The following is an 18,221-nucleotide window of genomic DNA, read 5'->3' on the forward strand; positions in this document are numbered from 1 at the left end:
AATAAAGGAGAGGAAGAAAGTTTTTCAAACGACCGATAATACAACGATATCGACCTAAGTTTCACACAGCATATATACACGCACGCACACTATTTCAAAAGTTCATCAAAATTGCATAACTTGTTCTGTCAACATTTGAGACGTTTTTCCGATACGCGCTCGCTCACGTTTCCATTATTTCATGTATCCGCACATTATTGCCAAAAAAAATTTTTGGGATTTAATATTTCATTTCAAGCGTCGCGCTGAAATAAAAAGAAATTATTTCCTATTATAACGATATAAATTATATAAATTACATTTTTATAAACATTTTATATATACTTCGCTCTCTTTTTATTTTCAATTTACACATATAAATGAATGTTTGAAAATATAATATCTTGTTACAAAAAAGCAATTTAAATCCATCTTATTCAATAATAAGAGTAAATATGCATTAATCTCAGTTATAATGTATTCTTATGATTTTTATTTTATGAAAAAATCAGAATTAACTCATGAATAGAAAAAACAATTTTCTGATTGTCAATTCTGATTTCGATTAACGCAAATATTAGACTTAGCAGTAGTGTATTTTAATTTAAACAAAATGCTCTCTCTTGATTCTACAATTTATGGATTCAATCCGGCAGATGGGATGAAATTGATTGACATATTTTCATGGGTTAATATCATGAGAAATACGAGAATTGAGTCATTAAATGAATGCAGTGAACGAATCGAGCTTTCTCTCGTTCAAGACCATGAAATGACACCGTTGTGGAGCGAACGTAAAGTAGGTTCCGCGTTAACAAGTAGTAGTCGATCTCGATTTAACACGCGACGTAAGCCAAGCCGGGTATGTCAGAAAGGAAACAGTTTCTGCCGAAATAACAAAAGTGAGGTCCGATCGATGCATCACACTTTGCTCGGTAAACCCGTCACGACTCGCCGACGTGACAGCTTCCCGATTTCACGGTCGCTCTTTTTCCCTCATGATAGATAGACTGCGCGCGAGAGACAGAGAGACCGTCTATCGTCAAGTAAGTCAAACAGAGTTACTTTAAAAGCAACTCTGTGTCCGATGATAGTTAACATGATAAATCTTTGTACGATATTACGCAGATGCAGTCGATATATATGTACTAACTTTATAAATCAAGTACAAGTAATTGAATGCTATTTCGAAATGGAATATAAGATTGTGGATAATTATTGTCTCATACTTCGAAAAAAAATTTATTAACGAACACAATTTAATTTTTAGATATTATAAAGTTTTTATTCATGTAGCGATATTTTTTTACACATTAAATTCGAATTTTTCGTGTGATTTAGAAACAGAGATTTGATATATCTCAGAAATCATGCGAGCTAAATAGCAATCCGTGTTAGAAAGCAGATAGTCTGATGAAATTACTATTACGTGATTTGTATAATTTGACAATTCGATGTCGACTCAACATAACATTAAACTGAGGTCTCTTGATAAACATCATTATGTATGCAAAACAAGTAACACACGCTAGTAACTCACACTATGTTCTCAGTGTGCGACACTTCTAATGCTACATTGTGTATTTGATGACGCGTATATTAATCGTGGATAAAAACCGATACACTTTTTCCGTTGAATATTCTTCAATCTTTAAGCGCGCCAATTCTTTCCATTAATTTTATTTTAATGTAACGAGTTTTAAAAATAGTTTATAAAACGCTATTTTTATACAATGACGTAATTTCTTAAAACTTTTTTTTCTTAATATTTTATTCCATTGTGTTTGACTGTTTTAATGTCATTGTGTCAAGGAAGTCGGTCGGTATCAGTGATAGATCTTAATTTGAACTTTACCATTCTCTTCTAGCTGGAAATAGATTTTTTGCCATACTAACTTACATTGCATACTATATAAGAATTTCTCTGCAGCCCACGCGTCGTTCGCATCTCAAGCGTGTAACTTGTATATTCTGACATTTGCGAAATGCATTGTCACTTACGTTCCTTCGTATAAATCGCCCTTGCGCACTGTCAGTCCAACACATCGCGTCTCTAGCGTTGTCAATGTTCTTTTATACGATACCTTTATCTATACTTTTTCACCTAGTGGCGTGGTAATTGGTGACCTATACTGTACTTGTGTTTGCAGGCTCGCAGCGCCAGTACAAGTAGCTTTAGAAGCCTGAGCCAGGTACATACCAAGATAATATACATCCAGATCTATATACATATATATATACATATATAGTTGAGAAATTAGTTACTAGCTATTTAGCTAGATATCTAGTGAATTATTTATGACTTATTCACTCATATTTTTTTTAGAAACATAGATACCATCGCTCCACACATACACATATGCGTAGAGGCGTAGAGCACGCGCATTTCGCTAAAACGTTGGGCGTAAATTTACAAATTATTTTATTTAGAATACCTGGTCCGTTACTCTTGGTAGCCGTAATTGGATTGCGACGTCAGGAATGAAAAATCGTCCAATTCTTTTCCCGTGTCTTATTTATTGGCAGACGTGTAGCGCGAACAAAAGGCTTTGTATGCTTTGTGTAATTTCTCTCATTTTCCGACATGTCTTAATCCGACGTGGCTGTGATGCGTGAGGAGAGTACCTTCCTCGCGAATCTTAAGTAAGAATCTCTTTTGCAAAGCTGCAACTTTTACCGCAACAAAATAATAATAACATAATAACAACAAAACAATAACAATAATATTCAAAGCGGTCGATCCTCTATTTATAGTTTGCGTACAATCCGTTGCGAATCTCGAATTTAGGTCCCGCAATCTTCTCCACGAACGAAACGCTTGTGACGTGTCGTCTCTCGCGGCGTGTTTCCGATGATGTTTACGATAATAATGTAAAGGGCTCGAGCATAATCTTGATTAGCATGCATGCCAATTACATCGCTTAACGGCGACACAACACTGGTCATTAATTGAAATTGGTTGAGAATAAAAGTAGAGAGTAACCGCATGGCACGCACATGTCCATCTGCTGATAATTTTTGCTGATGACAGATGCGAACGCGTAGAAATGCATGCCTCGTATTTTTACGTAGCATTCTTTCTTGTCGTCTTGTTTTCTCCTTCCGCAAAGTTTCCGCAGGAAGAGAGAGAGAACGGAACTCTAGTATAAGTATATCACGTGCGAAAGAGCCAGGTTGAAATAGATGACCGTAATTATGTCCCCAGAAATGTCCCTCGCGGGGAGGAAAAAGAGGGAGGGAGGGAGAGAGGCTCGTCGAAAAATTTGCGCTGTCTTCGTCTCGGTGCTCGATGACACGAATGTCGGATGCCATCTGCTAATGATCGCGTTTATGCAACTCGGCCTTGTTGAAACCGCGACATTTTTTTTCAAGCATACCTTCGTGCTCCACCGTTCTAATTATTCACCCCTTTTATCTCGATCAACGCGCTTTACATCGCGCTAACGTTTTACCGCGCGCGCTTGACACGCTATGACTTTAATATTGCAGCAATCTCTTATGCGCAGTTGCATAATTTGGTCCCTTAAATGTTTGCGAATGACTCGGTGCTTATCGAATAAAGAAGGAATCGCTTATTTCAGAAGGAAATATAAATCGACATTATCAACTTATTTCTATCCATCGTTAAAAATTATTTAAAAAATGTGCAACTTGCAATTGTCTTTTCATCAAATCTTCAATTAATGAATCAGGATATCGTCGAAAGATTTTTATTCCACGTTACTCGCGTTTATTTTAAATATCTTGTATAACGAGTCTAAAATTTTACATATATTTCATACCATTATAAAGAAATTTAATATTTCTTTTTAGGATGGAAAAGGGGATAAATTTTTTAAATTGAAAAATGTGTGCGGAAACAAACAGAATATAATGAGCGTAAGTTTAATGCGAGCGATGCAGGTTACATCGCCAAATTACCGAGTGTGAAATAATGGCGATCATTCACTTAATTACATCTATTGTTGTCACGAGTGGTACATTAGCTTAAAATTCAATAGCGTAAAGTTTTGCACGGATGCTTCCGCTTGCAATTCGTAAATACCGTAGGTCAAGGACTATTTTTCGAAGGGATGAATACGTGGCGAAAATCGTTACTCACTTTTTGCGAGTTCGAACATAAATTATTCCTGTACTTCTAAAGTGCATTTATGAAAGCAGAATGAGAAGAGCACGGAATAAAGGAGAAATCTTGGGGATTAATACTATAAAACTTAATGCGAAATTCTCTGCTATAGAAACTATTTAAAATATCGTGCTCATTAAATAACTTTTATGTCGCGAATAACCTTTTAAATTACTTTTCTTTTTAATTTGAACGTAGCTATTGCAACGAAAGTAAATCGAGATTATCCGGAGAGTAATCATGCTCAGCCTTACCGATCAGATCTATCCTTTGAAATCAGGTCCTTCTCATTACAAAGATTGACATCCAGCAGAGATTTGAAAAGCATACGGTCTCTCGTGACTAACGCGTAAATTTGGCGCACCCTTAACACCCTTTGCCAGCGGAGATTAATACGTCCGTTAAACGAGAGATTGTCACGAAACGATTCTCGGGATATCAAAGACGAATTTGTTGGATATGGTTTAGAATCGAGGATAGGAATCGATGCCTTTGACCGCAGTGCCCTCGCCAACCACTCTGAAGCGCGGCTACATTATTTAATTATTAATCATCCGGTTCTAGACCTTGCACGGAAAGTCAGTGACACGCTCCAAGGACGCATTGGTCTACGTATGCTACGTATGCGATTATTTCTGGATATGACAAATTGGGCGAAGAATAAGTATCGTATACATTTTGCGATACTTATAATTCGATTAGTCATCCTGATCTGAAATTACAATTCGTTCTCATAAATCTTGTCATGTAGAGAAACTTTATTCGATCTAGAAAATCTAGGCCACACATATCCAGTGAAATTTTATAGATTCACAGTTTAGTGCAATTTTTTCCGATTATTTTCAAACGGGCATAAAGATTACAAAATTTGATTTTATTTCATCGTAATTATTATTTGTGTAATAATTTATCTTAACTGATTTTTATTATTAAAAATAAATGTTTATTATTGTTGTGATGAAAAATCATGGTTCAAAATTGATAAAAACAGATAGTTTGCAAAAACATTGTACATTGAATATTGAAGAGCTTTAATTGAGAATATAAAAAAAATTAATGGATTGGTTACATTTTCGCAACAATAACGCCATTGTTGTCTGCTTGGTTTATGATGCTCCAGTGTCTCGCAAAGACTTCGGGCAAAACTTGAGTGGGTGAAATGGCCGAGACGGGAAATAACGCAGTATAATACTTGTATATGAGATTATGCGGCCAAAGAAGTGACAAAATTAAACCGAAAAATTCTGTATCAAATAGAATCATTTATGTAAATATTCGTGAGGATCTCCTCGTCAACTAATTGGGAAAAAATTCAATATAATATATATTTAGAAAATTTTAAAACATTTTTACGTAATTGAGTTGTAAAAATCGTTAAACATTGTCTTTAAATTAAATTGACAAAAACATTCAGTTAAATATGATATTATTGACTATTTATATACGATTTTATATTTTTAGGATAAAAGAAGGGAAGAAACAAATATTGTAACCTTTTTTATCGACACAACTATACTTTACTAATACATGAGAATGTATAAAAAAAATCACGTTAAGATTGTCACAAATAAAACTAGTAACTAGGTTGCCAACAAATCGAGAAATCCAGTTATAACTAAATAAAAATTATTTAGTGCGTTCTCTTATCTACTTGTGCCAATACCACGGTCTTACATACAGGTCTGGAAACTCAGGCCTTTTTTAGTGGTGGGGGAGGTCTCACTTAGTGTGTCCGTTTTTCGACTAGAAGTCGCAATACGAGCGAGAGAGACAGAGATAGACGGCAGTAGTCGTTCTCTCTCTAACATACGTCTAAAATGACTTCTAGATCGCAGCGAACCTAGCAGGCAAGCCGTGAACTTCCAAAAAACGGACACACTAAGTGAGACCTCCCCCACCACCGGAGTTTCCAGACCTGTATGTAAGACCGTGGCCAATACAATTACATTCCATTGTCAGTTGTTGCTTGATGGCGATATTCTACAATAGCAAATATATTATTTTGAATGAAAACACTGCATTTTTTATGCACGGAAAGACCATACTCTCTTTTCAAGATGTGTATCTTCGTGATATAAACATCATGACACTAATAACTTAAAAGGTATATTCTCTCGGCTATAAGAGATATGAATAAGATAAACTGTGTATCTCTCATGATATTTTACGAGTACATTTTGCGTATTCGTCCCTGCGGTATTGTTGTCACTCTTTTCGAGAAAATAATAATACAGTGAGATAAAGTCAGCCGCATTGCTGCGAAAGAATAAATGGCATACCCAGGACATGTAACGTTACCTAAAAAGGCAACGATCTAGATAAAGTTCCACACAACGTGCACGCAGCACGCGAATTCGCTTTATGCGATTCTTTTCTCTTTGAAAAAAATAGACTAGCTATATCCTGTGGCCTAAAAAAAGTTTGCCAAAGTCATTTTTCAAGTCTACAACAGTGTTACAAAACTCACGTTCGTTGATGTGTATACAAGTGTACTCGAGATCTCATCTAATTGGGTGCGGGATATCAAGATGACGGAAACAAGTTCGTGATGAATAGCTTTATAAGTACTCGTTAAAAACTTTTCGCCGTAGCGATTTGTTTCTACGAATTTTGCAGTATTTTAAAGACAATTATATTCGGATCGACGTTTATTGAAAATATTATTTGCATAAATATTCGATAATATTGGAAACTTATTAACGTGACTAATTGACGATTACAATCTAATAAAGCTCAAAGATCAATTATTATTTATTGCTCTATCAACAGCGTTAATACACATCTTGTTTCAAAATGTACTCGTTTGAAAAACTAAGCACAAATTAATTATGAAATTGACGATATATACATGTATAAAAATTGAAAATGCAATAATTTTTACACTCTGTACTTTCATGTTTTTGTGCAAATAAACTAGTAATTATTCGTCTTTTATTTCCACAACGCTTAATATTTTTTATTAAATTTGCAGTTTTTATTAAATTACTTTCGCAATTTATTCCAAGCGTTTCTGGCGTAACATAATTCAATCTCCGCACACGTTACAGAACTTTACGTACATCTAGATTAACGATAAGCAATCACGTCGTACCGGAAGTCTGTTTAGGACATCGGTCGGCTTTAATCAGAGGCCCTTGGTCGCGATAATCCGTAATGTAAAGCGCCCGCAGTTAGCGACCTAAATCCGCATTTCCGCGATCGCAATTTAACACACATACGTAACCGGCACACTATGCCATAGTGTAGACGATAAATGGGCACGATGCACGCGCGCTATCCGATCTAATCGACCGGACGAAAGTAAGTCATCCTCCCCCGCACCCCGTCCGCCACCGCGGAACTTTCGTAAGCGCCCATTAGCGATCGTTATTAATTTTCTCCCGGGACGTACATACCTACTGCGAGCACACCCTTGAGAGAGATAGAGAGAGAGAGAGAGAGAGAGTGGAAAAAAATGAGCTTTTACAAGCACCGCTTTTACGCAGCAACGAGTGTACAAGAGAGGTGGTCGAGTGGTTTCGAGCTTTAACAAATCGAGTGCCACTTGTCGCAAATTGTCGCGATATATTCTTTTTAGTTTTTGATTAAAAAGATGGGTACATCTCGGAATGACGTACACGCGGCTATACACGAAGATTGTAAAACGTCATGTAAGTCCGTGCGAAAGCAGCTCCAAGGAAAGTTTGAGAATGCTCGTCTTAAACAGCAATTTGATTTTAAAACTGACCATCTTAGCGATACAATTTATACACCGTGTCTCTAATACACATTTCGCGTATGTACAATTATACAGATAAGTAATATAGATATAGCGCAAAGTTACATTGACTAGAAAAATGTCTATTATGTTTGTATAAATCTCACAGAAGTCAAATTGAAGCAAATAGAAATATATCATTTTACTAAAGCGCTATTTATCTTTTTGAAATTTATACACATTAATATTCGGCAAACTTTGAAAATAGCCCAACAAACGAATTATTTCATTAAAATGAAGATTTATTTGATTATTTTATTTCATTAAAATTTATATTAATATTCGTTAAAAACGTTTACAGTATTTTATTAAAAATGTTTATTTAATTAAAACAACACGGAAGTGTGCGTTGACACCGGAGATAATTATATTTTATATAAAGATTATTAATCATTTTATTTAAATAGTTTCGTTTTAAAATATTACTTGAAAGTTTTATTTTCCAGAATGATAAGAAATATATTTGAAAGAGCAATATAATTTTGATATTAATTAAAATATTAATTTAAATAATAAAAAAATAATAAAAAGCTTTTATTTGAAATATTTAAAATTCTACAAATTGCATTGAGAGATAATTTCAAATTTTAAATGTTGTTCCAAATTATACAGTAAGGAAAATAATCAAAAGAAATTGCAAAACAAGCGTCTTTACGAAAACAATTATGTGATTCAAGAAAACATAAGAACGGATCTAACAGAGACAGAAAATGTATGGAATGTTTAGAATGAAAATATAAACTCATGAAAATGATATTTTCAAATATTTTATTACCTATATATAATAGAAAAAATAACGACTTTGAATATCTAAAATTTCTAACGAGAAATGTGTATTGAAATATCTATTTTCTCATCATGAAATTATAAACATTTCAAATGAAATTTTAATTGACATACAACTGCATTATTATTATTATTATTATTGACCATTTGTATAATATACGAAAGAAATAATTTTTATGTAAATATTTCTATATTTTCTATTTTATAAATATATTATTTTATTCATTTCTGAGATGCATACTTTTATAACTAACCGAGTTGTAGCTGAATCTCCCGGAAACGCACGCTTGCGCCTGAGATGCAATGAAATGGTCGAAAGGATGAGAAAAAAGTGTACGATGCACACATGCGTACACGGAATTACATGCGCGATTTTACGTGTGTGAGTCTGCGTGTATGTGTACCGATAATTTGCATCATTAGAGATTTTTCCCTCGATAAAGCGTCGCCTGATTGCGTGCAATAAACGCGCAAGTGTCCCGTCAAATGATACGGGGGTTTCCGCATTTGTTTTGATATACTTTTGATACACGGCCGCGCGATCGATCCGTTTAGTAGCGTCGCATGCGCAACGAACGATCGCGCTTAACGTACGCCCAGTCCGATCGATGTACCGACCATTTTCCACGTTTCCGTACGATTCTCTCGCGCGACAACGGTGACCCCGGAAATATACAGACTGTTACATCCCAAAACGGGAGAATGTAACGGAGAAGGGAGCGTTCGTAGCTATCCTCCCTGAGCTTTATGTGTTAACACTTGTTGGTACAAAAACTTAATTATTGACAAATAAAATAATCACGGTATCGGAATGACGTAATGCTCCTAATATAAATTGCTCGTAGCGACGATTTTATATGAAAAAAATACAGTTAAACATATGGTTTAAAAATTGCTCGTACGAGGCTTCGCGTAATTTTTAGGCGTGATTTTGAGACAGTTTAGTTTCATTCATCTCTTGCCTCATATAGAGAATAAGTTAATTTTATTGAAATTAACACATATTTTATTTCTCTATTAAATATGAGTGATTTATATAAAGTTTTTTTTTATAAATATATTTAAAAATATCTCATTTGAAATGCTGTAAATTAGGATTATATCTAAATTTTATTTTAGGAACTTACTGTAAAACTTTATTATAAAGATATAAAATATACTACTAGATTCAATTAAGACAATCAATAAAACTCTAAAGTGTCTGGCACAGAAATCCATATTGAGATATGACATTTTACATATACAATTTGCATTATTTTATTATTAAGGATTTAAATCTGGCTTTATGTCTCAAAGGTATATTTACATAGCTCCACGGTCATTGTTGGTGCATTACTGCTTTATTTATAAGGAATGCGCTATTAGTCGTATATTATAATTCGATTTATTTTGATCGTGTATGGTTACATATTTTACATATTTATATTATCATAGCATAGAATAGATCATATAAATCTAGAATTAGTCTATGAATAAGAAAATGTCTATTTATAATAAATTATTTTTCACTTTTCGCTTACTCTATTTCGATGGCTTGCTATACTTTATACAGGGTGACCCATTTTAACTTAGGCAGCCAAATAACTCGAAAAATAAGCAAGATAGAGAAAAATGTTTTAGACAAAAGTTGTATGGTTTTGAGGGGGCCATAAGATGGTATCATTGGTTTGACCTTGAAGAGTCATTTGAAGGTCACGTGAAGGTCACTTCAATTTTTTTAAATGGAACATCCTATATATTTTTGTACATTCTTGTAGCTCATCTCGAGAGCTTTCCAAAACACTATAATTAAGTACATTTTCGTTAAGTACTTTTTGAGTTATGAGGCTTGAAATAATTTCTTAATTTTACATAAACCGTAAAATATCTTGTAAAATATTCATTTTTCGATTACCTTACCTTAATAGTTTTATGTAGAAAATAATGAGAGGAATCAATTGGTGTAAAGAAAACACATAGTTGTTTCGAAGAAAAAATATGTAATTTTGCAATTAACAATTCCATATTTTTTCTTAAAAACAACTATGTGTTTTCTTTACACCAATTGATTCCTCTCATTATTTTGTACATAAAAGTATTAAGGTAAGATAATCGAAAAATGAATATTTTACAAGATATTTTACGGTTTATGTAAAATTAAGAAATTATTTCAAGCATCATAACTCAAAAAGTACTTAACGGAAAGGTACTTAATTATAGTGTTTTGGAAAGCTCTCGAAATAAGCTACAAGAATGTACAAAAATATATAGGGTATTCCATTTAAAAAAATTGAAGTGACCTTCACGTGACCTTCAAATGACTCTTCAAGGTCAAACCAATGATACCATCTTATGGCCCCCTCGAAACCATACAACTTTTGTCTAAAACATTTTTCTCTATCTTGCTTATTTTTCGAGTTATTTGGCTGCCTAAGTTAAAATGGGTCACCCTGTATACTAGAGAATGCATTTTGACAATTATGCAAATTATGCGCTAGTATAAACATGTTGCTATGAATTGATTGTAATAAATAAATTGAAAAATGATATAATTTTAAAAATCTATCTTGCAATATTTTTAATTCCAAAAATTTATACTTTAGCGAACAAAATTATCCCGCAGTATGAATTTATGTTAAAATAATAAAATATGTTAAAAATATATCTGAGAATGGGGGGAAGCCGTCTGTACAGGTGATCTACAAACGATGTCTCGAAAACGTAAGTATATCGAGAACTGTTGTAGTAGAACGTGACGATAGAATCTCCGTAGAATTATTGTAAGCTTGAAACACATCTCGAATTAAATTATACTCTCGCGCGATGCGTAATTAATGTGCACGGGTCATAGACGCCGTCAAGATCACACCGGATAGATCTATAATTATCTCGTCGACATTCGCCCACGCAAAGTACATGCAGTTCTTCATTCAATTATTAATTGAAAGGTTATTTTTAGACCGTCTAATACCAAACATTGATAGTCGCACGACTCGAGTCTTAATTTAAACGAATTCTCTTATTGGCAGATTGGTCAACAAACTCTCCGCATCTCGTTAAAACACGCGATTCTATTGACAGAATCTATTTTTTCCATTTTTCGAGCAGTCCATAGATCTCCACCCACGAGATATAGACGCAAATTAACGTTTAATCAATTTTAACGTGTGCCAAGTCGACGCGATGATTTTGAATAATCTAAAATAAAAATATTAATTATAATAATATCTAAAATAAAAGTATTAATTATAATAATAGTATACATATATAAAAATAGCATGAAACGTGATGTATGTATAAAGGATTTAGGTGTATCGAATTTTACTGTCAATTATTATACATATATTTTCGGAAATATTAAAAATATATGAAAATTACGGTAATAATTTTAATCATAAATTTCAAATAAAATTTGCTATTTGACAAAAATGTTACAGTTGTCAATAAATTGTTGGTTTGCAAAATTTTTAAATGTAGCAAATAGAAAGAGATAAAAAAATAAACTTTGCAATATTATGCATCATAAACATGATAATATTCTGTCTCCATCTTTTGGAACTTATTTTCTTCGAGAAAATCCACCGTATATTAACGACTAATAGAGATCTTGTCTCTTGGACTGTAGGCACGCAACAAACCGGCGGATGGCGTGGGTCATGTAAATCAAAAAGGTGCTTCCGGTCAGAAGGCGCCGGCGGCTGGTCAAAAGGTCGCACCAGGCACTAAGGGCGCGGCGAAGCCGGCCCAGAAGCCGACAGCTCAGAAAGGCCAAGTGAAAGTGACACCCAAAGGCTCCGTAAAGACCGGCAAAAACAAGAAGAAGGGGCAGCGGCAACAGTACGATCTCATCGTTACCATCAATCTGGTGAGAGAATTTTATTTCATTTTTAAAATTGGAATTCTCTTCTAATTCATGCTCTAGTTCCTTCTGACCGATTATTATAACCCTTACAAGGAAATCTCGCGAACTGAAAAATTCTAATTTTGATGAAATTTTATACACATATGAGGGAGAGATAAATAGATGACTTTAGAAATTTTCGGTCCAAAAATGATTCAAAAATTTTTGAAAAAAATTATTTTATTAATATTAATTAAATAAAGATATTCTTACCATTTGACTTTTGTGTAAAACATTTTTTATATCTTGAATAATTTTGAAAAAATCGATAGAAGCAAAAAATCGTTCTACATGATTTCATCCTTTAGTCTTTTTAGGTCGCAACCATAGACGTAGAATACATAGACTTCGCGTTCTAAAAAATTGAACAAATTTTAGAAGGAGACAACATGCTTTCGTGGTGTTAGTTTCTTTGTCTATCAATAACAAGAGTGGGGCAAAAATTTAATATGACCACTGCATTTGACGTATGTCTTGATCGATTTCTTTCCCCCACCACGCGTCATTAGACAAAGAAGAAACTACCATGAAAATAAGCTCTCTCTTTCTCAAATTTGACGTTTTTGAAACAAAGGAGAGAGTGGGAACTCGCGGTCTATATATTATACGTCTATAGTCGCAACACACTGAAAATTTCTAAATTCATCTCTCTCTCTCTCTATATATATGTATATATATATATATCCTCTCTATATATGTATAAAATTTCATTAAAATTAGACTTTTCCAGTTTATGATTTTCTCTGTTTTAATTCTTATCGATATCATATAAAAGTGCGCAAAATTTTTTTTGATCCATTTGATTTCTTACTTGAATAAAATATTGACTTTTTAAAAATTAAAACCAATTGTAAAGAGAGTTGTTTTCATAAATTGAAAATTTCTGCGATTATATAAATAATTAAACTTCTTCGTTTAAATTCAGTAGACTTTATCAGGGAATTTTTTAATCTATTTAATTATCATATTGCCGATCATTTCACATTTCACAAATGATACTTGGGACTTTCCCTAAAAATTATCTCCAAGAAATCTCTCGTCAGAAATTTTATTATTAAAAATAAAATGAAGGAGATTTTCTCGGATATTTCGATATTAAAATCAACCTAAATAGAAATATCAAGTACGAGAAAAAGAAAGAGAGATTAGCTAATTTTAGTCATTTGTCCGCATTTTAAGGTCATTCACATTATTTTCCTAGACGATTTGCGTGAGAAGGCCTAATTATATTTCTGTTCTTGGAAGCAAACGCAATTATCGATCGAATCGTGATACGAATCATCTTTGTCAAGTTAGCGTGCTCTTCGCGTAATGCGTGCACATTAGTAATAAATATGATCTGACCCAGTTGAATACGCGATGAGCGATTCGATAAGTTACTCTTATTCGGCTAATGTATACGTCGTGTAGTCAAGATACACCGAAGAAAAATAAACATTCCGTCTAATTCGACGTAATTAGAGACGGTTCCTCGATCACATTGTTTTATTTTAGGATTACCTCTTTGAACGAGATTCTTGGCAGCCTCGTATGTGTCTATTTTATGTCCATTCATAAGATATATTTTGATAGTAGTATATATAGTATTATATTTTTCTAGTAGTCTATAATAATTTTATTTTTGCGGAGAGAGTTAAATTTTGAAAATATTCAGATAATCGTATATCTAATTTTTTATATTTTTTATTATGAATTTTACACTTTATTTTTATTACTTTCGTCAAGTCGATTTGTAAAATATTCGAATATACATGTTTATGTATTATATTTTATATAAGATGTGTTCAACAAACGCGAAAAATATAAATATGAATTTTGAAATATTAAAGAAATTTCTCTCTCTCTCTCTCTCTCTCTTTTTTGAATTGTGAAAAGGGTATATTTCATATAATTAAAAGTATATATTTTGATTAAAAGATAACATAGTGATTTTCGAAAGTTTTTGTTTTCATCGTCACCAACAAGCGAACGTGACATAAGCGAGCAAAGTATCTGTTTATGTGCGACGTCGGTGGAGGGGAAAATGGTCACCTGGCGTCCGATAGTCCGATAGAGGGGACCTGGTAGTTAAAAACAGACTAAGGTTGCCAAAGTCTCGAACATATACGAGATTTTGTCATCGAGCGAACGTCGTTTGCGTCCGAGTGTTCGAGAGTTGTGGCAGCTAGTCTTGGTCTTTTTCCCGAACTTCGCGCGTAAAGTAAACGTGTGCGACGAGGAAGAAAGCGAAGTCGATGGCACGTTCACCGGGGGATCCAAGAGTACATGTATACTTTACGAAGAACGTGAAGATCCACATACTTTGAAGCTATTCTATTTACTATACGTCGCGCATCGGCTATTTTTAGTCACATTCGCGAGCAATATTACATTCTCGAATAGTGTCGTCCGTGTGATTACCATGGAATTTCGCTTGATCCGGCATCTTCGACGTTTCATTTAGCCGAGGAAACGACGAGCTTAACATCACTTGGTCTTTCCAAAATATCCTCTTCGATCTTATCCATTCGGGTAAAAGTAATCGTGAGATCGATGACGGCGACGAAAAGCTGAAGGAATCCTTCTCTTTCTTATTCGGCACCAGCAATGACCTTGGGAGAGCTCGTAGTCGATAAATATTGGTTGGACTTCCCGAGCAGCTTCCAACGGATTTATCGCGCCGCGAATGTATGTCGATTTCCTTCTCTAGAGAGAGAGAGAGAGAAAGCGCATAAAAGTGCGGCTTTTCTTTCTTTTTTACGGATGGAAACGTCGCGCGTTCGTAATGGAAACGAGATGTCGATACGACGATAACGAGACGCAGACACGTCAACTCGAAATCTCAAGTTAATATATCTCGCTGTAAATCTCGTCGTACAGCCCTCTCCTTCCGGCATACGTCGCCTGACGTGACAACAATAAATCATGGCGGAAACAGAAAAGAGATACTCGCACGCCTACGGACAACTGCGTAGATTGACTAGCACGATAGATTGTCAAATTAGACAATTGAGTGTAAGTAGAAAAAAAAAATACAAATTTCTTTGAGGAATAAGAATTTGCAGAAAGATTTCGATTTACAGAAATCGCGAGGCCATCTCGACTAGTATAACGGATTGATTATCAAATTATTGAATGTAAATGAAAAAAAAATACGTATAAATTTTTTTGAATAATAAATCAGATTTAAATGTATGTGATGTAGAGAAGAAAGATTTCGATTTGCAAAAATCGCGAAACTATTTCGACTAGCATGATAAATTGTCAAATTAGACAATTGAATGGAAAGAAATATAATTTCTTTGGATAGGATTCAGATTAAACATGAGAAGGAAAGATTTCGAAATTACGAGGTCATCTCAATGAGATAGAATGCGTCGTTTCGTCACGAGATTTACTACGACATTTGTATGTGTGCGACACTTTATTATTAATAATTCATTACACATGACCTCCCGTCGCGAGCGCGTCGGAGTTTCGGACGTCTCGGGCATTTTGCCAAAAATTTGCCTCGGTATCTTCCCTGTATATTTTGTACGAGAGAGAGCAGATAGTAGTTATAGAGCAAGGTCGTTCGCCAACAGGAGACGAGTTCTCTAGACGCCGCTTGGCGTCTTTACTAATGTAAACTATGTATATTATGTAAACGTAACATGAAGAACGGGTGGAAATGCACTATGTGTGTACGAAATGAGTACAGTTTGTTTTTTTTCTCTGTTTCAGTCCGAGTATGGACTCACAGAAGATCAGGTGGCAGGTGAGTTGGCACGATTATGTAGATAATTCATTAATCATAATTAGCTAGATTATAAAAATTAATTGCAATAAGTAATAATCGTATCCGATTTTAAGATTATTACAATTTTCTAAAATTTTTATTCTTTAACAAGATACTCTTTACAGTAATAATAATTAAGTTTGAAAATTAATATCTTTTTTTCTAAATTATTGTATCTATACATTAATTTTATTATCTATTTATTTATTTTATTAATGAAAAAGTAATAAAAATTATTGCGTGAACATCATAGAGATAATCATTATGGATTGTGGTCCAAGTATCTGCCAATTGGCAGCCATTTCTCCTATTTTTCTATTATATGAATGCCGAATCAGTGAAATTAAAAGTGTCAAAGATAATTTCGAAGATAGGATAATAATAAACTCGAGACTCTTGAGAGAGACATAACGATATTTGTTTTATTGAAAAATAATCGAAACGAATAAAGTCTCATGAAATATGAATATTTGATGCATGATTCATGCATATCATAATAATGATATTATCATGACACGCTATGTTATCGATTATGTTTAACTTGCAATTTAACTTTTTGCAAATGCTCACATTTTTTTCTAGTTATAATAGATTATAATCTTAGCCATATGGTAATATGTTAAATAAGAGGGATATAAAAAAATGCTAAACTTCACGGATTGATCCATTTTCATTGATAATTATACTTTCATATATTTAATTATTATCTTATAATTATATATTTTATATATAATTACATATTTTCATTGATAATTCATTGATGTACTGATAATTCATGAATATGCTTTTTTATTTAATTATAAAATAATTAAGATAATAATTAAAGGAACAATCTACCGCGCGTAAAAAATTTTTTTAATTATTATGTACAATTATTATCATCTACAAAACTGCATGTAAAACGATTTATAGCGAGATTTTCGAGATTAATTCGAAATTAATCGTTCAAATACGTCATAATTAATAGAAATAATAAATTATATTATAGTAATAGCAATAAAGCACATTTGCAAAACATCAAGATTAGTAATTAGCAATTACTCGACACGTAATAAGATGCAAATTTCCTTCAATCAGTAATGCAATTAACAATAACTATGTTTCGAGTATAGTAACGAGATATCAGCGCGATAACAGCAAAGTTGTATTATTTCAGAATTCAAAGAGGCATTCATGCTTTTCGACAAAGACGAGGACGGTACGATTACGATGGCGGAATTAGGGGTTGTTATGCGATCTCTCGGTCAAAGACCATCGGGTGAGTCACTCAAAAGTTTGAATGCATCTCGGGTGCGTTTTCCCGGGTGCGCAAATCCCCGGAATGACGCTGAAACGCGCGCTTCCTTTTCAGAGACGGAACTACGCGACATGGTGAATGAGGTGGATCAAGACGGGAACGGTACCATTGAGTTTAACGAATTCCTGCAAATGATGTCGAAGAAGATGAAGGGTGCCGATGGGGAGGACGAACTTCGCGAAGCGTTCCGGTAACGAGCTCTTCCTCGATTGTCATTGCGTCGCATTGAAAGAACGTTTCGGAACGGAAAATTGTGCTCTTAAAATATAGATAAGTGCAAACTGTAACTCGGTACAACCTTGTAAGTTTTCTTTCGTTTCAGAGTGTTCGACAAGAATAACGATGGATTAATCTCCTCCAAGGAACTCCGACATGTAATGACGAATCTCGGTGAGAAGCTGTCCGAGGAGGAAGTCGACGACATGATTAAGGAGGCGGATGGGGACGGCGATGGAATGGTCAATTACGAAGGTAATGCAGTTTCGTTAATATAATATTTGGAGATAGTTCTCTGAGCGACATCCAGAATACGAACCTTCTCGCTTTTGGCAGACTTGAGAATTTGAACTTTCCGCAGTACATGAAAGAAATATGTAACTTTCTCAGAGAGTACAAGTACGTTCCCCTCCGCTACCTTGC

The 18,221-nt window shown here is 33.9% G+C and overlaps 1 protein-coding gene across 4 annotated transcripts in view; it reads left to right on the top strand.

Moving 5' to 3' along the window:
• LOC145970019 (neo-calmodulin) overlaps positions 1–18,221 on the top strand; it is a 62,141-nt gene that overhangs the window by 30,862 nt on the left and 13,058 nt on the right. For 2 of the 4 annotated variants that reach the window (XM_083096392.1, XM_083096391.1), the window contains exons 2-6: positions 12,253–12,492; positions 16,231–16,264; positions 17,442–17,543; positions 17,637–17,772; positions 17,905–18,053. In XM_083096392.1, coding sequence (XP_082952518.1) covers positions 12,253–12,492; positions 16,231–16,264; positions 17,442–17,543; positions 17,637–17,772; positions 17,905–18,053 — 661 coding nt within the window. Of the gene's footprint in view, positions 1–2,129; positions 2,172–12,252; positions 12,493–14,600; positions 15,523–16,230; positions 16,265–17,441; positions 17,544–17,636; positions 17,773–17,904; positions 18,054–18,221 lie in introns of those variants that run through there. The other 2 variants (XM_083096390.1, XM_083096393.1) reach the window with 2 other exon arrangements.

The sequence above is a fragment of the Camponotus vicinus genome, unplaced genomic scaffold, assembly GCF_025532165.1.
Source record: "Camponotus vicinus isolate PSW18456_S1 unplaced genomic scaffold, iyCamVici1.0 SCAF_4, whole genome shotgun sequence".
In the NCBI taxonomy this organism is placed as follows: domain Eukaryota; kingdom Metazoa; phylum Arthropoda; class Insecta; order Hymenoptera; family Formicidae; genus Camponotus; species Camponotus vicinus.